The 24,624-nt window shown below is 43.9% G+C and overlaps 1 protein-coding gene across 1 annotated transcript; it reads right to left on the minus strand.

Annotated features, from left to right (window-relative positions):
• Positions 1 to 206: 206 nt before the first annotated feature.
• LOC121875309 lies at positions 207 to 7,729 on the minus strand. Its single transcript, XM_042379799.1, has 5 exons — positions 7,604 to 7,729; positions 4,475 to 4,788; positions 3,451 to 3,644; positions 2,954 to 3,064; positions 207 to 2,787 (listed from the first exon to the last, which is right to left on the minus strand). Exons 1-5 carry the CDS (start codon positions 7,617 to 7,619, stop codon positions 2,466 to 2,468), a joined length of 957 nt encoding a protein of 318 aa, XP_042235733.1. The 5' UTR covers positions 7,620 to 7,729; the 3' UTR covers positions 207 to 2,465.
• Positions 7,730 to 24,624: the final 16,895 nt, after the last annotated feature.

The raw sequence follows: 24,624 nt of genomic DNA on the forward strand, positions 1-24,624 counted from the left end.
GTATGCCATCCTTCTTTTTCTTGTCTCCTTAATTGATGGTTTTAAGAAAGTTCTCCAGAAGATACATTTCTAGGCTTTCCAATTGTGTGTTGACATTATCAGGTCATTTCTGCTTCTGGTGTCCTGTGTTAGGAGGTGGGGGTGTCAGAGGCCCCCATCATGCAGTGCTGGTGTGACCAATAATGTCAAAAGATTAAAACAAAATACTCTGTGGAGTTTTTTATTGTATACATGACAGTTTTACACTGTTTTTGAACCACTTGCTTGCAAGACTAAAACCATTAACACTTACAGGTTAATTGCATAATAAATAAGGGTTTTGTAAAGTAACTAATAAATAAGTATACTAGATCTTTTCTGAAGTGTTAAATCCTGTTTAGAAGTACAGTACAGTATCTTCTGCACCCTGAGAAACCCTTATCATTGTATTTCACTAAATTTAATTGTTTGTTTTTAGTTTCCCTGAATATGTATAAGAGAAAACACAGCAGCACTTGATTTTGTGTTGTTTCCATACTACTATAGGTGTTATTTTCCCTTAAAAGCACACAAAAACATAGATACATAGTGACATGCATGCAACACTCTCAATCACACACAAAAACATACACAGATATTAAGACACATTCAGTAAAGCAGACTTGCCCACAACCAAAGTAATCCTGAGTTATATGGACACAAGCAGAGGAGGCTAAGTGCACAAACAAAGGACACATAAGTATGTAATAGGTCTTTAATGCAACGTGTCAGATCGTTAGAGAGGAAGAGTCAACCTTCAAGAGATGTACCGTGACCCAGGTGATCAAAAGTATGACTGGATTACTGTGTGCCTTAAGCCCTTGTGTATGGGGTCCCCACTGAGGTGAATAAAATTGTTTGGCGGTAGTCGAATAAAATACTAAAAGTGGGGTCCCCGTAGTTAAGGGATGAACAACGAAGGTCAATAAGCGTGTATTCTAGGTTAGTTCATACAACTTACCACACCACACTAATTATCAACCATTTATAAAGGAAAAAATATATATTTATAGTAAGTCCCCATCTGACTGATGAAATATATTGTGAGAGTTTGAATATACCAATGCAAAATCTCCGTTGTGACCTGACCTTTGACCCCATGAGTTGTTCGTCCTTTCAGTTGCACATTGAAGATCACGTTGTGTTACCTTGACTGTTGAAATGTCTCGATGAAGAAATATTTTTTTATCTTAGTTTTAGCGGCTTCATCATCAGGATTATTAAGGTGCATTCATCAGCATGCATTAGTTTCTCAAGAATGAAGGCTGCTGTTCAGAAATTTTGAAAGTGGTAGAGAACGTCTTGGCTGTTGTAGAGAACATCTTGTGCTGTAGAGAACGTCTTGGCTGTTGTAGAGAACATCTTGGCTGTTGTAGAGAACGTCTTGGTTGTTGTAGAGAACATCTTGTGTTGTAGATAACGTCTTGTGCTGTAGAGAATGTCTTGAGTGTTGTAGAGAACGTCCTGTGTAGTAGAGAATGTCATGAGTGTTGTAGAGAACGTCTTGATTTTTTGTAGAGAACGTCTTGATTTTTTGTAGAGAATGTCTTGGGTGTTGTAGAGAACGTCTTGGGTGTTGTAGAGAACGTCATGAGTGTTGTTGAGAACGTCTTGAGTGTTGTAGAGAACGTCTTGTGTTGTTATAGAGAACGTATTGTGTTGTAGAGAACGTCTTGTGTGTTGTAGAGAGCGTCTTGGGTGTTGTAGAGAGCGTCTTGAGTGTTGTAGAGAACTTTTTGAGTGTTGTAGAAAACGTCTTGAGTGTTGTAGAGATCGTCTTGTGTTGCAGAGAACGTCTTGTGTTGTAGAGAACGTCTTGAGTCGTAGATAATGTTTTGTGTTGTAGAGAACGTCTTGAGTTATCGAGAACGTCTTGAGTTATAGGGAACATCTTGTGTTGTAGAGAACGTCTTGTGTTGTAGAGAACGTCTTGTGTTGTAGAGAACGTCTTGAGTTATCGAGAACGTCTTGAGTTATAGGGAACATCTTGTGTTGTAGAGAACGTCTTGAGTCGTAGATAATGTTTTGTGTTGTAGAGAACATCTTGAGTTATCGAGAACGTCTTGAGTTATAGGGAACATCTTGTGTTGTAGAGAACGTCTTGCATTGTATAGAATGTCTTGAGTCGTAGAGAACGTCCTTGTGTTGTAGAGAACGTCTTATGTTGTAGAGAAAGTCTTGAGTCGTAGAGAACGTCGTGGGTGTTGTAGAAAACGTCTTGTGTTGTAGAGAACGTCTTGTGTTGTAGAGAACGTCTTGTGTTGTAGAAAACGTCTTGTGTTGTAGAAAACGTCTTGTGTTGTAGAGAACGTCTTATGTTGTAGAGAAAGTCTTGTGTTGTAGAGAACGTCTTATGTTGCAGAGAATGTCTTGGTAGTTATGTGCCGGGAGGTGTCGAGGAAGAGATGTTCAGGAAGAGGGAGGAGGAGGAGGAGGAGGAAGAGGTGTTAATAAGAGGACAGCAGGTGCATGAGGGAGAGGGGACACTCTGGATAAGCGCTCCAACAGTCGCCATTCTTCTTGCCGTGAATAGTGGCATCCACATAGTCCTTACTCTGCTTCCACTTCCTCTCTCTTATCTCATCATCTTTGTGTTTCTCCTTTTGTTTCTTTGTCTGGCTGTCCTCTTTCTCCTCTTCTCCATTCGGCTTCTCTGATACACTTATCTCTTCTAGTTTTTCTTTCTTGTTGTTCTCTCTTTCTTTCTCAGTCACTCTTTCCTCCAGGTTTATCGCATTTACTTCCCCCTCGACCTGGTTCATCATGTATCTGCAACGAAACAAGTGAGTCGTGATAACCGAACTTGAAATCACTATAAAGCTGACTAAAAATGATTACTACGTGTTGATGATGTTAATTGTGTTTATAAAAATATTTATTGACGTATTGGAACTTCTTCACCAAAAAAATAAAATAAATAAATAAGGGAACCCACCTGACTAGAAGCTGCATCATCTCCCCGGTGAGGCCCTGTGGCGTGATGGGGGGCATGGCAGCCAGCTCACACAGTGCCTTCCTCACACAGCCGCCGCCGTCTACACCCAACCTAAACATACGAGGAGTCATTTCAGTACAGTACTTTTGTTAGGTATTCTTCTCGGCGTGTTCAGATTGTAACACAAACATGAACAAGACACCTTCCTACACATGTTCACTGGACCATGTCACACATAGGTCTTGCAATGGGTCTGTGTTGAGAATATGCTGGGATTAATGTCCAAAATAGGCTGAAGTTAGATTGCATAGAGGAGAAATTAGGAGTGACTTCAAGGTGCCCACGTGAAAAAGAGGAGTTTACATACTGTAGGCAATATCCCAGTAGATCAAAGGGACTCAGAAGATTAGGGTATAGGCTTAAATGAGCTCGCTGAATGACCTTGCGGGTGCCGACAGAGAGGTCACGGTACTACAGAGGGCGACATGGATACTCACATAGACACAAGGGTTTCCAGGTCGGCCATCATGGTGCCCACCGTATCGTCCCACCTCCTGTCGTTCTTCTTCCCTACGATGAAAGGGTTATTTTTCTCCTCTGGCAATTCCATCGAGAACACGAATGGCAACTCTAAGTTGAGGTTGGTGGATTCATATACGTTGAACATTGGAATGATAAACTTGAGCTCCACCTGTTTAATAAAGAGTGGGTTAGAGCTGTTCTTCACGACTACATGATGAAGTGGACATGGTAGAGTGTGTTGCGACTCCTGAAGTAGATATAGTGGAGTGTGTTGTGACGTGTATAACTGCTGAAGTGGACATGGTAGTGTGTGTTGCGACTACTGAAGTAGATATAGTGGAGTGTGTTGAGACGTGTAAAACTGCTGAAGTGGACATGGGGTATGTTAAGATACGTTCCATAACACACAACACTACAAGACGTGTGATGGTCCTGGATAAAATGATCAGAACTCTGGCTGCAACATCTTTAGTAGAAAGTCTTTAACGACTCGAGTTAGAGCTGGCCTAGTATTTATTTATTTATTAATGGCCATAAATATTAGCTATTACATGGGTTAAAATACTGATTCCCACAAGTCAACCTCCTCTTTGTACCAAACATAATTTTTAAAGTAAGCGTAAACTTTTGTCATTAGCGAAGGTTTTAGTGGCCGGACAACGGGTGTTATTATGTCAGGTGTAAAATTAATGGATAATATGATGTATAAAAAATCAAATGATTAAAAAAATACATCTGTTTGTATAAGAATTATAATTATAGCAAAAGTCATATGAAAATATTGTTGATTAATACCATGTTTAAATTAATAAAAATATTAAATAATATTCCTTTTCATAAAGTATTAGTGATACTGTATATGGACTAAATTAATAGAATAATATAAACATACATAAGGGATATTATAAAGTGTAATGAAAACATTATTTGTAGATATTACATACTGCAAACATTTAAAGGTAAATATTGAATTAAATAGTCATATAAATATATATTTACCTCAATATCTCCAGGTTCATGGAAGATCATTTCTAAGTTTCTCTTGCGTCGGGAGTGACGTGGGGTCACATTCCTAGCCTCGAGGTCATTCCAATTCAAATCAAGGCCCTCTAGGGAGGCCAAAGAGCCAAGACTTTCGTCTAGGTCGACGGAGGTCATGTTCAGGCGCTCGAGGGAGGTCAGGAGCCCAGGTTGGGGTAGGTTGTGGAGATCGAGGGTGGCCCAGGTGATAGCTGAGAGGAGGTCATTGTCGGAGACAGAGTGCACCTCCGCCAGGGTGATGCCCCCTGCCACACACACCAACAACGTGATACCTGTGGTGAGCAAGTGGCGTTAGACTGAGTCCTGATCTCTCTCTCTCTCTCTCTCGCTGTTATTTTTTTATCTCACAATAAGCTCTTCTTCCTCTTCCTCTGGTACCCCCTGGCCGTCTAACTGTATTACCTGTGGTGGTCGAGGGACACTATACATGGGTTCCTCCCTGTCTCTCCTCCCCATCGTTCTCTTCACGTTGTACGCCTGCCTCTTTGTCATATTGTCAGTTTTTTCTTGTCTGATCCGTTTCGTCTCTTTGTGTCTATCTATTCCGTTACTTGTGTTTCTCTTTGTCTGTGTATATATCTTTATCTCCTATCTATTGTCTGTTCGTCTTTCTCATTATCATATTTTTATTACAATCAAAATAACATAATCAATATAGCTGAACGTTTTTCTTCTCCAAATTGACCATTAATTAAACAGTGTCTTGTTATTACTGACATGAACCCAACCTAACCTAACCCAGGAGTAGGTAGTAGGCATCTATCAAACAGGGAGGTACTACCGCCTGGGGAGATATTGGAAGCATAATGTGTTGTCTATGGTAGACCCTGCTGCCATATGTGACCAAGTCTCAGGTTGTTGATCTCTTTCTGCCTCTTTTACACACAATTGCAGGGTCTCAATTGTTTCTCTTACATGACAACACAACATACATACAGCTTTTCTCACTACAGTATTGATTCTTTCTTTCTTGTACAGTGTATTTATTATTATTATCAGTGTTATTATTATTATTAATATTTTATTTTACTTTTTATTAAAATTTTTATTTACTATGAATTATTATTATTATTACATTTTCGGCCCCAGGCCCCGATGTGGGTCAGTGACCTGTGCCCGGGTGGGCTAATCCCAGTAAAAAAAATAAAGTAAAACCTAATGTTATTTCTATCTGCCAAGTCGTATCCAGGTTATTAAACGTGTATGGATATCCTATGGGCGAGGGGGATGTCAGTACAGATCAAAGGGTGACTTACCTATGGCAGGGAAGTAAGGTTAAAAGGACTTGATTGTTTACATACCTATACAAATAGTGTACATGTGTTCAGCGTTGACCATATTTCGATACAGACACAAACAAAAGTACACATGCAGTCACAAACACGTACACCAGTACACACAAGAAAACATGCTCTCTCGTAATTACACACGTGCTTAACCCGTACACACAAATACAGACACTCAACCACGCACACGTCAAAATTATAAAGCCCAAAATACGTAGTAGTGCCACTAATCCTGAGTAAGAGTAATAGTGCCACTAATCCTGAGTAAGAGTAGTAGTGCCACTAATCCTGAGTAAGAGTAATAGTGCCACTAATCCCGAGTAAGAGTAGTAGTGCCACTAATCCTGAGTAAGAGTAGTAGTGCCACTATTCCTGAGTAAGAGTAGTAGTACCACTAATCCTGAGTAAGAGTAGTAGTACCACTAATCCTGAGTAAGAGTAGTAGTGCCACTAATCCTGAGTAAGAGTAGTAGTGCCACTATTCCTGAGTAAGAGTAGTAGTGCCACTAATCCTGAGTAAGTAGTAGTGCCACTAATCCCGAGTAAGAGCCACTAATCCTGCCACTAATCCTGAGTAAGAGTAGTAGTGCCACTAATCCTGAGTAAGAGTAGTAGTGCCACTAATCCTGAGTAAGAGTAGTAATCCTGAGTAAGAGTAGTAGTGCCACTAATCCTGAGTAAGAGTAGTAGTGCCACTAATCCTGAGTAAGAGTAGTAGTGCCACTAATCCTGAGTAAGAGTAGTAGTGCCACTGATCCTGAGTAAGAGTAGTAGTACCACTAATCCTGAGTAAGAGTAGTAGTGCCACTAATCCTGAGTAAGAGTAGTAGTGCCACTAATCCTGAGTAAGAGTAGTAGTGCCACTAATCCTGAGTAAGAGTAGTAGTGCCACTAATCCTGAGTAAGAGTAGTAGTGCCACTAATCCTGAGTAAGAGTGCCACTAGCCCTCCATATATAGTGCCACTAGCTCTCAATATGTAGTCCCACTAGCCCTCAATATGTAATAGCGGGACTATTACACATATCCAGGTATGGTGGCGTGTTGTGTTTGCGGGTGCTTGGTACTGTACTGCTGTGTACCTCAGTTTGTGGTGTACTATCGTGGACTAAAGTTTGCTCCTTCCCAAACTGAAGCAGTATCGACCCGCACCAGATAACAATCAAGGTAAGTCAGTTGGGAGACTCATTCCCGGGTCTCAGTTTCACTACAGGGAGCGAACTTTTGTCCACGATAGTACAGTAAACATAGCCATACACCGCCTCAGTGTTACCAAGGTAGGACCATGTATTTTTACGGGGATTAGTCCACCGAGACACAGGTCACTCACCCACGTCGGGGCCTGGGGCAAAACAATAACAAAAACAAACAAAAATAAATACAGAGATGGAAACAAATGAAACAAATCGAAAGTGAGAAACGGCCCTGCAATTGTGTGTAAATGAGGCGGAATGTCAGACCAGCAAACTGGGACTTGGTGATGCCATATGGCAGCAGGGTCTACCATTAGACAACACATTATGTTTCCAATATCTTCCCGGTTGGTAGTACCTCCCTGTTTGATAGCTGCCTACTACCTACTGTATATATCACTATAACACCTTAGCAAACACTGAGAACAATTTATAATATAAATAAATGACAAGAGAAACAGTTGATATTCACCCCTATTAGTTAATCAAGACACAGTAATGTTAGAAACACATTTTAACCCTAGCGCATCAAACCCTTTATTGCTACACACTGTTGTCCTCTATCGATTAGCCGATTGTACATACAAAAAAAAAGTAGTCAAAGCTTACCTATCATAGAATGCATCCCGGCTGACCACCTCCCTCGTGAGTCGCAGTCTTTCAATGATACACTCGCACAGCTAGGAGCCAAAGCTTTTGTTCTGACGTCTGGCAGCGCGACGCCGGTATAACACTGAACAACACCCTCTTTTACATTTACAGGTTGATGTTTTTGATTGAATACTCCTGTATATTATAGATGTATTAGATAAATTTTAACTTTCTAATAGAATATAAATTACAGAAACAGTGGGAAAATTCCATGAAATAACAACATCAGGCACCTTATTGCTGCTTGACGTCATAGCGGCTCACGTGAGTCCTAGTGACCTGGATTTTATTTGTATGAGTAGTGGGCGGAGCAGTGGGCGGAGCATAACAGGAGAGGGCGGCGTCTATTGAGGGAAGGCGGAGCATGGTTGGTATGGGGGCGGAGCCAAGGGATAACGGGCACATATCCCAGCTTAAGAGAAACATCCTCATTGTTATGATCATCCTGGCTGCTGTGTCTAGAGGATTAATTAAAGAAAGTTAGCTTGATGTAGGTGATGCTTGATATTCCGTGTGTGAGAAGCAAACACTGTAATGTAAATGTAAACCGATGAATTAATTATTGACGCTTTCAGTACCAGAATTTATGTCATGTAACATTTTTTTACCCTGTCTTGTCTTGTGTCGTCACTATTATAATCTTCGTCTTGGTCTGTCATCTGCTTATGTTAGTTTCAGTTACTACAACTTTTTTTTCTCGGGTACAGTAAGTAGTGATGATAAGGAACCCAGTATTACAGTGAGGTTGGTGTCGTAATATAGGGATCACCTGAACAATCACCAACCCAGGTTATTTCGCCTAAAGATTAAACAACTATAAACTATTTGGGGCTATGAGGTTAGGTTAGGTTAAGGTAGGTTAAATTAAGCTTGGTTAAGTTAAGTTAGGTTAACTTTAATTAGGCCAGGTCAAGCTAGGTTAACTTATGCCATTTCAAGCTAGGTTAGGCTACGTTAAGTTAGGTCAGGTTAAGTTAGGCCAGGTCAAGCTAGGTTATGTTAGGTTATGCTAGGTTAAGTTAGGCTAAGATAGGCTAGATTAAGCTAGAATAGGACAAAGTTAAATAAGGTTGGGTTAGGTTAAGTTAGACTAGGTTAGGTTAGGTTACTCTAGAATAATTTAGGCTACGCTAGATTAATTTAGGTTAGCGCAAAGTTAAATTAGGTTAGGTTAAATATGTAACTAGAGACAGAATTCATTACAAGAGCCATCATTATCATCATCATCATCATCACCATCATCATCACCATCATCATCACCATCATCATCATCATCATCATCGTCATCATCACCATCATCATCACCATCATCACCACCACCATCATCATCATCACCACCACCACCATCATCATCATCACCACCACCATCATCATCATCATCATATGGCCGCTGGTATATAGAAACTTTCCTCATGACTGCCATCTAATATGCAGGACAGCGCTGTGTATATAGGGCTGTCTACCGTGTGTCGTGTCTCCTGTTATGGTGGTCAGTCAGTTTGTTAATGTAGGGAGTCTGTTACGTTTATTACTCTGTTAGAGATTATGTTTTTCTGTTAGGAATTCTGTTTGTCTGTTCGGGATTCTGTTAGTCTGTCAGGTAATCTGTTTGTCTGTTAGGGATTCTGTTAGTTAGTCTGTTAGGAATTATGTTTTTCTGTTAGGAATTATGTTTGTCTGTTCGGGATTCTGTTAGTCTGTTAGGTAATTTGTGAGGAATTCTGTTTGTTAGTCTGTTAGGGATTCTGTTTGTTAGTCTGTTAGGGATTCTGTTTGCTAGTCTGTTAGGGATTCTGTTTGCTAGTCTGTTAGGGATTCTGTTTGTTAGTCTGTTAGGGATTCTGTTTGTTAGTCTGTTAGGGATTCTGTTTGCTAGTCTGTTAGGGATTCTGTTTGCTAGTCTGTTAGGTATTATATTTGTTAGTCTGTTAGGGATTCTGTTTGTTAGTCTGTTAGGGATTCTGTTTGCCAGTCTGTTAGGTATTCTGTTTGTTAGTCTGTTAGGGATTCTGTTTGTTAGTCTGTTAGGGATTCTGTTTGTTAGTCTGTTAGGGATTCTGTTTGTTAGTCTGTTAGGGATTCTGTTTGTTAGTCTGTTAGGTATTCTGTTTGTTAGTCTGTTAGGGATTCTGTTTGTTAGTCTGTTAGGTATACTATTTGTTAGTCTGTTAGGATTCTGTTTGTTAGTCTGTTAGGATTCTGTTTGTTAGTCTGTTAGGTATTCTGTTTGTTAGTCTGTTAGGTATTCTGTTTGTTAGTCTGTTAGTTCTGTTTGTTAGTCTGTTGGGTATTCTGTTTGTTAGTCTGTTAGGGATTCTGTTTGTTAGTCTGTTAGGGATTCTGTTTGTTAGTCTGTTAGGTATTCTGTTTGTTAGTCTGTTAGGTATTCTGTTTGTTAGTCTGTTAGGGATTCTGTTTGTTAGTCTGTTAGGTATTCTGTTTGTTAGTCTGTTAGGGATTCTGTTTGTTAGTCTGTTAGGGATTCTGTTTGTTAGTCTGTTAGGTATTCTGTTTGTTAGTCTGTTAGGTATTCTGTTTGTTAGTCTGTTAGGGATTCTGTTTGTTAGTCTGTTGGGTATTCTGTTTGTTAGTCAGTTAGGGATTCTGTTTGTTAGTCTGTTAGGGATTCTGTTTGTTAGTCTGTTAGGGATTCTGTTTGCTAGTCTGTTAGGGATTCTGTTTGTTAGTCTGTTGGGTATTCTGTTTGTTAGTCTGTTAGGGATTCTGTTTGTTAGTCTGTTAGGGATTCTGTTTGCTAGTCTGTTAGGTATTCTGTTTGTTAGTCTGTTAGGGATTCTGTTAGGGATTCTGTTTGGTAGTCTGTTAGGGATTCTGTTTGTTAGTCTGTTGGGTATTCTGTTTGTTAGTCTGTTAGGGATTCTGTTTGTTAGTCTGTTAGGGATTCTGTTTGTTAGTCTGTTATGTAGTCAGCCAGTTTGATAGGTACTTTCTGGCATTGAAATCACCCGGAAACTACTCTCCACCCTGGATACGAGTGTTGAGTACAGGAGGAGTCTTGAGTACATGAGGAGTCTTGAGTACAGAATACGAATCTTGAGTACAGGAGGATACAAGTCTTTAAATACAGAAGGATATTAGTCTTGAGTACAGAATGCGAATCATGAATACAGGAGGATACGAGTACAGGAAGATATGAGTACAGGGTGATACGAATCCTAATTATTCATATCGCGTTTGACCGACCATTAAGCCCTGTGCTGACGTGGAAGTCACCTCGTTCTGTTCTGGTGCCCTTATTATAGAATGGATATCAATTCACTGGAGTCGGTGCAGCGAAGAATGGCGAAAATGATTCCGGGACTTAGAAACCTTCCATATCAGGATAGGTTAAAGAAACTAAACTTGCATTCCCTAGAAAGACGAAGAGTGTGGGGAGATATGATAGAAGTATTTAAGTGGGTGAAAGGAATCAATAAAGGGGATATAGATAAAGTTCTTATAAAATGCGAGCAGGATAGGACTCGGAACAACGGATTTAGGTTGGATAAGTTTAGGTTTAGGAGGGAGATAGGAAGGAACTGGTTCACAAATAGGGTGGTGGACGAGTGGAACAAGATTAGCAACTTTGCAGTAAGTGCTGGAACGCTGGAAAGTTTTAAAAGGAGGCTTGATAGATTCATGGATGATAGAGAGTGGTAGTAACTCTCGACAGGAGCTGCCATGCACAGGTCAACCGGCCTATTGCAGACTCCTTATTTTCTTATGTTCTTATGTTCTTTATATTCCGGTGGGGAGGAGGGTTCAGGGGAGGGAGTTGGTATGGGCCAACATAACAGTTGACGTGGCTGCTGCTAGAACAGCGCCAGTTGCGTCTTGACCCGGAGGTGGTCAAGGTTGTGTGTGTGTGATATAAAGTCATCAAGAATTAGAAAAAGATATATCTTATTACAGCACCACACACACACACACACACACACACACACACACACACACACCACCTGACCATGGCCTTTCTAGGGAGGTTGTGGGGGGGGAGGAGGTAATGACATGGGGTAATTACGAGAGGAGGAGGATAGATAAGAGGAATGAGGGAAGGCTACAATAAAAGAGAAGAAGTGAAGAGGAACGGGAAGGAGTGGAGGGAATAATAAAGCAAATCGGAGGAGGTGGTCGAGGAGTGAAGTAAATATGAGAGAGAGAGAGAGAGAGAGAGAGAGAGAGAGAGAGAGATGGTAGTGTCGGGGGTGTGCTGGAGATAAGAATAAACCTGAGTTAATTAAAATCCCCTTTTGTCTTTATCCTTCCTCCTCTAGCACTATATTATCTGCTCTAATCCTACATTACCCCCTCTGACCTTCTTTCACTTCCTCTCATCCTACTAACAACAACAACAAGGGTTAGTAGAGAAGCAACAGGCATGGATAAGTGGCCTACTGTTGAGAGAGAGAGAGAGAGAGAGAGAGAGAGAGATGGTTCATTGACCCATCCTGTGTTATGTGACCTCATTGGGTTAATCCATGGCCTTTATACTTCCCATGCGGCCTCCTGCCTCCACACAACCTCCGTCATGGCCTCCAGGAGACGCCCAAGAGTTGAGGTTATTAATAAATGCGTTGCAATGGGCGCCAGAAGGACGTAGAGAACGATAGGGGACGGTGCTTTGATGGGGTCGACGTAAGGAAAATGGTCATTGTCATTCACCACGGGTCTACCTAACCCTTCCTCTTCCACTCCTACCTGAGAGACGGAGTAGAGGGGGGTGATGGGGAGGGGAGGGGGGGGGCAAGGGTGGTAGGGAAGATAAAGGTGAGGGTAGAGGGAGAGAAGGAGGGAGGGGTAGAGGATGTGCTACCATACCGTGTGGTAAAGCGGTGGACCTTCTGACTTGTCCTGTGTCGTAGTGTGGGGAGGGCAAGGGGCGAAGGAGGCTGGTGTAGGTTGTATTAGGTGGAGGAAGTAGGTTGTGTTTATTTACCTGTCTATCTGTCTGTCTCTGCCTATCTATCTATCTAGCTAGCTCTCTCATAACACCAGGGAATCACCATTAACTAGGCTTTACTGTACATATAGGAGCATCTTCAAGAGAAACACACAAAAATATGTTGCTCAGTGCATGAATGTTACTACACTGTCCTCCTACTTGTCCTCCTACCTAGCCTCCTATACCTGTCCTCCTACCTGTCGTCCTATACTACACACACACACACACACACACACACACCAACTTTCGCATATAAGAACATAAGAACATAAGAAAATAAGGAATCTGCAATAGGCCGGTTGGCCTGTGCATGGCAGCTCCTGTCGAGAGTTACTACCACTCTCTATCATCCATGAATCTATCTAGCCTCATTTTAAAACTTTCCAGCGTTCCAGCTCTTACTACAAAGTTGCTAATCTTGTTCCACTCGTCCACCACCCTATTTGTGAACCAGTTCCTTCCTATCTCCCTCCTAAACCTAAACTTATCCAACCTAAATCAGTTGCTACGAGACCTATCTTGCTCGGATATTATAAGAACTTTATCTATATCCCCTTTATTGATTCATTTCACCCACTTGAATACTTCTATCATATCTCCCCGCACTCTTCGTCTTTCTAGTGAATGCAAGTTTAGTTTCTTTAACCTATCTTGATATGGAAGGTTTCTAAGTCCCGGAATCATTTTCGTCATTCTTCGCTGCACTGATTCTAGTGAATTGATATCCATTCTATAATAAGGGCACCAGAACTGAACCGCATAATCGAGGTGCGGCCTGACTAGCCCAAGATATAGTTGCAATAAGACCTCTGCACTCTTATTACTTACACTTCTAGAGAGAGAGAGAGAGAGAGAGAGAGAGAGAGAGAGAGCGAGAGAGAGAGAGAGAGAGAGAGAGACTTCTAGGTGAGGTACAGTATATAGGACGAAGGTGGCAAGGAAAGGTGAGAGAGAGAGGGAATGAAACTTCTAGGTGAGGTAGGTAGCAGCAAGGTAGCAAGGAATAGTGATAGAGAATAAGGGTAAGGTAAGATGAGGATATGTTTATCACTGAATGAGAAATGTACTCGTAAATGTCGTCTAGGAATGAGAAATATTTGAAGACTACATATTTATTCTCTCTCTCTCTCTCTCTCTCTCTCTCTCTCTCTCTCTCTCTCTCTCTCTCTCTCTCTAGTTATAGATGATCTCAGAGTTAATAGAGAATAATACCTTTTAAGATATTAAGATTCTGTACATCTGTTAATCTATCTCCTGTTGATCTTTATCTGTTTATCTGTTGATGAAGTGAGTAGCTCCTGTTATTTGATGTATGATAAAGATAAGTATTCTCCCGTCTTTCGTTATCAGTTTGTTATTCTTATTGATGTAGAATGTGAGTCGTTCTGTAGTCGATATTCGCTGTATACAATAAGACCTACATATGTTACATTTGTTACTTTTCACAAGCCAGTAGTACCCTTCATTAGCACCCTTCAGTAGTTCCCTTTAGTAATTCCCTTCAGTAGCTCCCTTCAGTAGCACCCTTCAGTAGCTCCCTTCAGTAGCTCTCTTCAGTAACACCCTTCAGTAGCTCTCTTCAGTAGCACCCTTCAGTAGCTCCCTTCAGTAGCTCCCTTCAATAGCACCCTTCAGTAGCACGTCTTTCCCTAAAAATCATTTGATGTCATGTTGTCCTGTCACACACACACACACACACACTGATCTCTTCTCTGCCCGCAGGTTCTTCCAACACCCACGCGTCTTCTTTCATCTCTACCACCCACTGTCCACACACATTACGCTCAAATATTTTATATCTATTACTTTTCCTGTGTTCCTTCCTCTTGCAGCTTGGGTCATTGTTCCACACACTCAATTATTCCCCCTATGCAGTACCTCCTCATCTTAGCTTCATTTGATATGGTTCCTCATCTATTTACATTCTCCCTTCTCCTGCTCTGTGGTTCGTAGCTTCATCCTGTTTACCATTCACCATTACATTCCCTCCCACGTATTTGAAACATGATACCTGTATTTTGTCTCTATTCAAGGTATCATTTATTCTCTATTTACCTCCATCACTTTTATCTAAATCCATCATCTATTTTCTCTCAAGGTCATTCGCAATTATTAGTAACTCTTTTTTTTTTCTTTCCTGGAGGGCCCAGTGGTGTAGCAGCATCTGTAAACAGTAGCTGTCTCCTATCTCGTCTACACCCCGTCGTATTATTCACCATTAACACTAACATGTCTCTCTGCTTTCATCTCGTATCACCACATGGCAATATTAAACACTATGGCGACATTATGCTTCCTTGATCCAGACCTGCTTTCACTAACACATACCAAACTACAACACATACCAAACCATCTATCAACAGTTTCTCATTTACCTCAAATACTTTCGATACTTTTCTATTTACTTTCTCATATGCTTTCTCTGGATACAATAATACCAAACCTTTTCTTTCATTCCTTCAGACGCTTTTCACTCATGTTCTTCAATGAAAAACTCCCCAGGTGGTGGAGTAACCATCTGACTCTTGGTGACCCTGCTGCTGGAGTGAACCATCTGGGTGGGGGGAGGTGCGAGCCTTATATTTCCATTTAGTGGAAAAAACAAACGAAGGCTTACGTCACGTCACAACAGTCGTTTAGTAGTTGTATACTCTGGAGTGTCTCTTTAAAAACGTGGGGTTGTATTTAAGCTGTGCCGATTGTGTGTAGGACCTTCCCATAAACTCGCATTAAGCTATATCGGTATACTAACTTGTCGACCCGGTTAAGCGCGCGTCCCTATTAACCCGCCGTAGCTCGAGTGTGACCTATCTCTACCATGATACGCGAGAGAGAGAGAGAGAGATCGGTAGTGACAGACATATACAGTAGTCAAGGCAACACACTACAGGTCTCCTCGGGGGACCACCAGTTGCTTACATACACAGCCCATCCTCCTCCTCCACTTACTATTATATAAGTGTACACATAGTAATACCTATGTACAAACACACCATAAGTAGAAACCTTGGATATAGAAATACCTCTTCACTCCAGACTTGCTTATATAACATAGTCCTATATGTAGCGCACATATTTAAGCCTATTTATAAGTACAAAAGCCACACTATAAGTAGAAGTTTCGGTGACAGTCCAGCCACCCCACTGGTCACTTACCACATGATGTAAGAATGGATAACTTCCGTGCTTACAACAGTGACGTCACAATAACTGTTTATATAAGACATGACTGCTCTCCAGTTGACAACACTTACACTTCTGAGGAACAAACTTCATTCACCCACTCACCACTAATATTACTTACTGTTGGTGCTTGACAGTGACAGACACGGGCCATTACAGTCATATATTGTTATAACCATTACTGCACTTGGCTTCATGCCGCTAGCTTTTATTCGGCCCCAAGACCTGACTGACACTAAGGCCACGTGTTGTATAATGCAGTATTATAAGAGAGTTATAACTACTTACTAAATATTATGATCAAGGTGCAAGTGAGTGTCAAGGTCACTGTACCAGGCTATAAATATATCCTCTCACACTATCATACTTCTAAAAGACGTAGTTGATATTCTTTTCTATATCTTAGCCCAAAATAAGACTACGATAGCTAATTCGGTAGTGCTGGTGCGTGTGTATATAGTAATCCTCGTCAGCTGGTGTAACAGGAACTCTATTCATGAGATTCATTCATACACCCGTGATCATTTACCTCACTTCCCTGTCAAACCAATCCCGTAGACACCTCACCTCACCTCACCTCCCTCCCTCTGTCTCTCTCTCTAAAGGTGATGTGAGGGGAGGTACTGGAGGTGTAAAAATGGGTGCTGTGATGGGTGCTGTGATGGGTGCTACTGATGGGTGCTAAAGATGGGTGCTGGTAATAAAGGTAAATCAGGTATCTAGGTGTCTTGTTGTTGAGATGGACCAATCTACACGACGTACATGACAACGACACAGACATTAATTAAACATCTAGTGTAAGGTGTTTTTGGCAACTAACACACACACACACACACACACACACACACACACACACACACACACACACACACACACACACACACATACACATCACAGGACCTGATGATGCCTTGCCTCCTCGTTCCTTAAATCAGTGCATCTGTTTTTTGCTTTTATCTTTTCCCAATGTTTCAGCCTTCCTCAACCCATCAAACACCTTTGTCTTGGAAATATGACAGTACCTAACCTAACCTTACTGTAATGATTGTTTATCAGACCACAGCTTACAGCCCAGAGTATTACAACACATATAACAGCGAGTACAGTACAGACCTCGTGGTACCCCAATATACCAGGTTGACACACCCTGGGTCAGGACCCAAGGGACCTGACCACGTCCACTAATTACTTGAGTTAGTGGGTGACTTGACCAAGCAAAACCTAGCCAAGACACACCCGGGCATGACCACGCACCTAACCTAACCTAACCTAACTTATCCTAACCTATTCCAAGATATGGCGATGCATGCTCTCTCCCTCCACCTATCAATCTTTACTTGTCACCTCGTTCTATCTCCTGTCCCCCTTCCCTTCCCCCCCCTCTCCCAAACCCCCCCCCATCTCTGCGCCATCACACATTTGGACAGGAGAAGAAATAAGGTTGAGAGAAACGAATGCTCATAAGAACATAAGAACATAAGAATGGAAGAAACTGCAGCGGGCCTATTGGCCCATACTGGGCAGTCCCGTTTACACCCAACCCTTATTGCTCATATAAGCATCCAACCTATGTTTGAAGCAGTTCAGCGTATTCGAGTTAATGATGATATTTGGTAACTTGTTCCATTCATCCACTACTCTGTTTCCAAACCAGTGTTTACCTATTTCACGCCTAAATCTAAATTTATCTAATTTAAAACCATTGTTACGAGTTCGCTCCTGGTTGGATAGTTTGAGTACCTTTGTAATGTCCCCTTTGTTTAGCCCTGCCTTCCACTTATACACCTCTATCAGGTCGCCCTCGCTCTACGTCTCTCAAGGGAGTGCAAATTAAGATGCTTTAACCTGTCTCTATACTCAAGGTTCCTAATGCCCGGGATTAGTCTTGTCATTCTCCTCTGAATTCTTTCCAAGGATTCTATATCCATTCTGTAATACGGTGACCAGAACTGAACTGCGTAATCCAGGTGTGGTCTCACAAGAGCAAGATACAGTTTTAGGATGACCTCGCTAGTCTTGTAACTAACACTCCTTTGTATGAACCCAAGTACTTTATTAGCCTTGTTACGAGCAAAAACACATTGTTTACTTGGCTTAAGGTTCCTACTTATCATTACTCCTAAATCTCTCTCGCAGTCGGATTTCTCTATGGCATCGTTGTTCATCTGGTATCTGGTTTCCCTGTTTACATCTCCTATACTGAGTACTTTACATTTGTCGACGTTGAATTTCATCTGCCATTTTTCAGACCATTCGAAAAATTTGTTTAGATCTTCCTGTAGTTTTGCCGAGTCCTCGTCAGATTTGATAACACGTCCTATTTTAGTGTCATCAGCAAATTTACTTATGTTGCTGTCTATGCCGATATCTATGTCGTTTATGTATATAATAAATAATAATGGTCCAAGTACTGAGCCTTGGGGAACTCCACTTGTGACGTTGCTCCAATGGGACTTAGTGCCGTTAATGCTCACTCGCTGTTTCCTGTCCTGTAACCACGCCCTAATCCATTTAAGGATGTTACCTTTGATGCCATGAGCTTCTACCTTTCTAATTAGTCTTTCGTGGGGACTCTGTCGAAGGCTTTGCTAAAGTCGAGATATACCACATCATAATTGTGCCCCTCGTCCACCGATTCGAAAACTGATGAAAAGAATGTTAATCGATTCGTTAGGCAAGAACGTCCGCTTGTGAAGCCATGCTGGGAATCATTGATCAATTGGTGCTTCTCCAGGTGATTTCGAATAGAGTTTGAAATGATTGCTTCCAGTAATTTGCCTACTATTGATGTAAGACTGATTGGGCGGTAGTTAGAGGATAGTGATCTATCCCCCTTCTTGAAAATCGGTATTACATTTGCTATCCTCCAGGATTCTGGTACTACACCTGTTTTTAAGGACATGTTAAACAACTTTGCTAAGGGCATACTAAGCTCTTCCTTACATTCCTTTAATACTCTGGCAAATATCTCATCGGGACCAGGTGACTTATTAGGCTTTAGTTTGTCTATTTGCTTACTAACATCGTTACTAGTCACTACTATCTCACTTAATTTGTTTTCTTCACTATCTCTGAATAGAGTCGGTGCCTCGGGTATCATGTTTAAATTTTCGGTGGTGAAAACTGTTGAAAAATATTTATTCAAATTATTGCTCATTTCTCCGTCGTTATCAGTGAGCTCTCCGGAGTCTGACCGTATTGGTCCAATCTTTTCACGTTTAGTTTGATACATTTGGTAGAATCCTTTGGGGTTTGTCTTCGCCTCCCTTGCTATCCTTCATTATTACTCTCTTTGGGGTAGGTGAATTTCGCCACGATTTATCCTTCTACCTATAGCCTTCCTTTGGCCAATGATGTTCTTTAAATAATTATTTATCCATTTAGGGTCATTGTTGTCTGATCTGAGTTTTTTGTATGGTATGTTCTGCCTTTGTGCATTAAGTAACTCACTATTTAAATTGTCGTGGAACTCGGCAATCTCAGATCTCGTTATCAGGTCGGTGTCATCTGTCAGGTTCACCCAAGCGACACCCCCTCTCTCAGCTGCCTCTTTAAACTGTCAAAGTTTGCCCTTCTGAAATCTGGTACTTTAGTGGAATTTTCCTTACGTCTGCCCTGAAAATCTAACTGGAATCGAATTTCTTTGTGATCGCTGTTTGCAAGTTCGTTCCCTACCTCGACATTGCTAATTAGGTTTTCTCTGTTCGACAGAACTAAGTCCAGTATATTATTACCCCGTGTGGGTTCGGTTATATGTTGACTTAGGAAACAGTCCTGGATCGGAGAAAATTATAAGTCAGTCCAATCTATTTGGCCAAGGTTAAAGTCGCCTACTATACAGACTTTGTTGTGTATGGAAGCCCTGCGCATTTCATCCCAGATAAGTCGCTCATTGACGCTATCAAGATTGGGGGGTCTATATATTACTCCTGTGATTAATTTTTCCCGACCGTCGCTTAATTCTATCCAAATTGTTTCTGTATTCCTCTCAGTTTTTATTTCCTTATTTATTTCACACTTCAGATTATCCCTAACATAGATTGCTACTCCGCCTCCTTTCCTGGTCTGCCTATCGGTATGGAACAGTTTGTAACCCGCAATTTGGTATTCGACTGGTAACTCACGTGTGTCTAGGTTGATCCATGTTTCAGTGAATGCAATTATATCGATTTTTTCGGTACATACCAAGGCCCTAATATCATCCATTTTGTTTCTCATACTTCTACTGTTCGTGTAGTATACATTTAAGTTAGTCGTGTTCTGAGTCCTCCCCTTACCGTGTTTAGTTTTAAACTCCCTGTCTAATTTAGTTTTGTCATCATTCCTAACACTATTTCCCTGTAGTCTTTCACTTTGTTTACCCACTCCCACTGCAGTCTCCTCCACCCCCGTGCCCATATGTTCTCTTATTTTATGCCCTCACCCATTCTTCCTCCTCCTCCTCCCTCTCTTCCTCCTCCTCCTCCCTGTCTTCCTCCTCCTCCTCCCTCTCCTCCTCCTCCTCTTCTTCCTCCTCCCTGGGTCATCAGAGAGGACAAGGACTGAATGTATAACAACTTCCATGTTCTATCGACCTAAATCTTGTACTGCGAACGTGTGTGTGTGTGTATGTGTGTGTGTATGTGTGTGTGTTTTGTGTGTGTTGTGTGTGTGTGTGTGTGTGTGTGTGTGTGTGTGTGTGTGTGTGTGTGTGTGTGTGTGTGTGTGTGTGTGTGTGTGTGTTATGCCAGAAGTAACAGCTCAGGCAGATGTTATTATGAACAAATTTCCCCATAACGTGTTTATTCTCCTCAGTAGTATAGAAAGCGTCTTGGCTTCAGATTCTGTAGACGCGTATATAAAGACGTGTGTGTGTGTGTGTGTGTGTGTGTGTGTGTGTGTGTGTGTGTGTGTGTGTGTGTGTGTGTGTGTGTGTGTGTGTGTGTGCTTATAGGAGCGAGTTGTTGTTTATAGCTAATACATGCTCTCTGTTTCTCCACACCCCAAAGCAAAATCCTATCGAGAGAGAGAGAGAGAGAGAGAGAGAGAGAGAGAGAGAGAGACAGAGACGAGAAGAATAAATAGACAGAAAACTTATACAACCTAACATAACGTGGCGCAGGGCAGGATGGTGAGACGGTGGGGAGACAGGACGGTGGGGAGACATGACAGGACGGTGGGGGAGACAGGACGGTGGGGGGACGGTGGGGAGACAGGACGGTGGGGGGGGGAGGGGACAGGACGGTGGGGGAGACAGACGGTGGGGAGACAGGACGGTGGGGGGGAGACAGGACGGTGGGGGGAGACAGGACTCATGACAGGAGGGGGACAGGACGGTGGGGGGAGACAGGACGGTGGGGAGAGACAGGACGGTGGGTAGACAGGACGGTGAGGGGACAGGACGGTGGGGGAGACAGGACGGTGGGGGGACAGGACGGTGGGGAGACAGGACGGTGGGGGGCAGGACGGTGGGAGACAGGACGGTGGGGGAGACAGGACGGTGGGGGAGACAGGACGGTGGGGGACAGGACAGACAGTGGGGGAGACAGCGGTGGGGGGGGACGGTGGGGGGGGACAGCAGACGGTGGGGAGACAGGATGGCGGTGGGGGGCAGGACGGTGGGGGACAGGACGGTGGGGAGACAGGACGGTGGGGTAGACAGGACGGGGGGACAGGGCGGTGGGGAGACAGGGTGGGGGACAGGACGGTGGGGACAGGACGGTGGGGAGGGGGGGGACAGGACGGTGGGGGAGACAGGGGGGGACAGGACGGTGGGGAGGGGAGACAGGACGGTGGTGGGGAGACAGGACGGGGAGACAGGACGGTGGGAGACAGGACGGTGGGGGACAGGACGGTGGGGACAGGACGTGGGACGGTAGGGGACAGGAGCCGGTGGGGGAGACAGGACCTGTGGGGAGACAGGACGGTGGGGACAGGCGGTGGGGAGACAGGACGGTGGGGAGGACGGTGACAGGGGACAGGACGGTGGGGAGACAGGACGGGGGACAGGACGGTGGGGGACAGGACGGTGGGGGGCAGGACGGTGGGGGAGACAGCACGGTGGGGAGACAGGACGGTGGGGGACAGGACGGTGGGGGGCAGGACAGGACGGTGGGGAGACAGGACGGTACCAGGACGGTGGGGAGACAGACGGTGACGGGGGGGGAGACAGGAGACAGGACAGACAGGGTGGGGGACAGGGCGGTGGGGGAGACAGGACGGTGGGGAGACAGGACGGTGGGAGGACAGGACGGTGGGGAGACAGGACGGTGGGGTAGACAGGACGGTGGGGGACAGGGCGGTGGGAGACATGACGGTGGGGGAGACAGGACGGTGGGGAGACAGGACGGTGGTGGAGACATGACGGTGGGGGAGACAGAACGGTGGGGGAGACAGACATGGGGAGACATGACGGTGGGGAGACAGGACGGTGGGGGAGACAGGACGGTGGGGAGGAGGGGACGGTGAGTAGACAGGACTGTGGGGGGACGGTGGGGAGACAGGACGGTGGGGGGACAGGGGCGGTGGGGGGAGACAGGAGTGGGGAGACAGGACGGTGGGGAGACAGGACGGTGGGGGGGGGATAGGGCGGTGGGGAGACAGGACAGAGACAGGGCGGTGGGGAGACATGACGGTGGGGAGACAGGACAGTGGGGAGACAGGGGGGGGAGACATGACGGTGGGGAGACAGGACGGTGGGGGAGACAGGACGGTGGGGGAGACAGGACGGTGGGGAGACAGGACGGTGGGGGAGACAGGACGGTGGGGAGACAGGACGGTGGGGAGACAGGACGGTGGGGGAGACAGGACGGTGGGGGAGACAGGACGGGGGGGAGACAGGACAGGACGGTGGGGGGAGACAGGACGGTGGGGAGACAGGACCAGGACGGTGGGGGGGAGACAGGACGGTGGGGGAGACAGGACGGTGGGGAGACAGGACGGTGGGGAGACAGGACGGTGGGGGGACAGGACGGTGGGGGAGACACGGTGGGGAGACGGTGGGGGAGACAGGACGGACAGGACGGTGGGGAGACAGGACGGTGGGGGAGACAGGACGGTGGGGGAGACAGGACGGTGGGGAGACAGGACGGTGGGGGAGACAGGACGTGGGGGGACAGGGCAGGACGGTGGGGGAGACAGGACGGGGGGGGAGACAGGATAGTGGGGGAGACAGGACGGTGGGGGACAGACGGTGGGGGGACAGACGGTGGGGACAGGACGGTGGGGAGACAGGACGGGGGGGAACAGGACGTGGGGGAGACATGACGGTGGGGGAACAGGACGGTGGGGAGACATGACGGTGGGGGGACAGGACGGCAGGAGACAGGACGGTCGGGGAGGCAGGTCAAGGTGATTGTTGCCAAATACTACCTGTTTGGGTTATTAAACACACACACACACACCTCCTCCCTCCTCCTTTCGGATCTCTTGTACCTCCTACCAGTCTACCTCACTACCCACTATCCTCACTACCCTACTATCCTCACTACCCTACTATCCTCACTATCCTCACACATGCGTAAGAAATAAGAGAGCTGTTTTATTTTCCATTGTTGGTGGAAATAAGTAATTTAAAGGCAGTTAATTTGTACGAGAGAGAGAGAGAGAGAGAGAGAGAGAGAGAGAGAGAGAGTAAAGTAGTTATATAATCGTGTAACCTATGGGAGAAATTTACATACGATAAATATGTATTTCCCCAATACGTTCAGAATGTTTAGTATTGTGTGTGTGTATGTGTTTGTATTGTTAGTATGAAAGTTAATACCCAAATTATCATAACTATGTATACCTTTATCTAATATCAATTAAGAAACAAAATTTACCTTTGAAAATCTATTCTAGAGTCGAAGTGTAATTTATGTATTGTATTTGAATGAAGAAAAAAAGTTAAATGGCTTTTTTTATCAGCAATTAACTAACCTTTGAGTATCAAGGAATCCCAAGCCAAGGGTAGCCAGGGATCAGGGGCTCGTTCATAGTCACCATCGGGGCTCGTTCTTAGTCACCATCACCTAGCCTCATTCACCATACAATTCACGTAATGCAATACCTGTGTGATCTTGGTGATAAAATTGTCTTGGTTAAGGGAGTGTGTGTGTGTGTGTGTGTGTGTGTGTGTGTGTGTGTGTGTGTGTGTGTGTGTGTGTGTGTGTGTGTGTAATAAACATCTAACAGTTTCTTGCTATTCATTATTTTTGCATTTGATGTAAGATTAGAAAACTAGGCATCTACAAGTTATTTAAAATACAATAATACAAAACTCTGTCTCTCTCTCTCACATCAGATAAAACTTCCACCTGGAGACTTGACCACCACACACTAAGTCATAATCCGGCTCCATTATGTACGTCTGATATCTACCTGACATATCCCTGTTTATGTCTAATCAGCCTTACCTTACCTTACCTTACCTTACCTTACCTTACCTTACCTTACCTTACCCTCCCCTACCCTCCCCTACCCTATCTTAGTCTACCCACACCCTACCCTGCCTATACCCTACCTTCCTTACCGTCTTGTCTTACCCCCCCTGCCCTATCTTGCTGCCCTACCCTACCTTCTTCCCTTACCCTACCCTGCCCTCTTGCCCGTAACCGCTACTGCCCACCTACATTCCCTGCTTCATCCCCTGTATCTCGCTCTCTCTTTCTCTCTGTCTCCCTTTCTCTATCTGTCTATCTCTCTCTCTATCAGGCGTACATGATTGTAAAGAAGGGGATACATGCCTAACAATAATAGGAAATAATTACATACGAACGAACGAGAAACTGTAAATACACAGATTACGAGAAAGAGAGAGAGAGAGAGAGAGAGAGAGAGAGAGAGAGAGAGAGAGAGAGAGAGAGAGAGAGAGTCTTTTATGAATGTAAATATA

This window comes from Homarus americanus, unplaced genomic scaffold (genome assembly GCF_018991925.1).
Source record: "Homarus americanus isolate GMGI-L3 unplaced genomic scaffold, GMGI_Hamer_2.0 scaffold56241, whole genome shotgun sequence".
NCBI lineage: Eukaryota > Metazoa > Arthropoda > Malacostraca > Decapoda > Nephropidae > Homarus > Homarus americanus.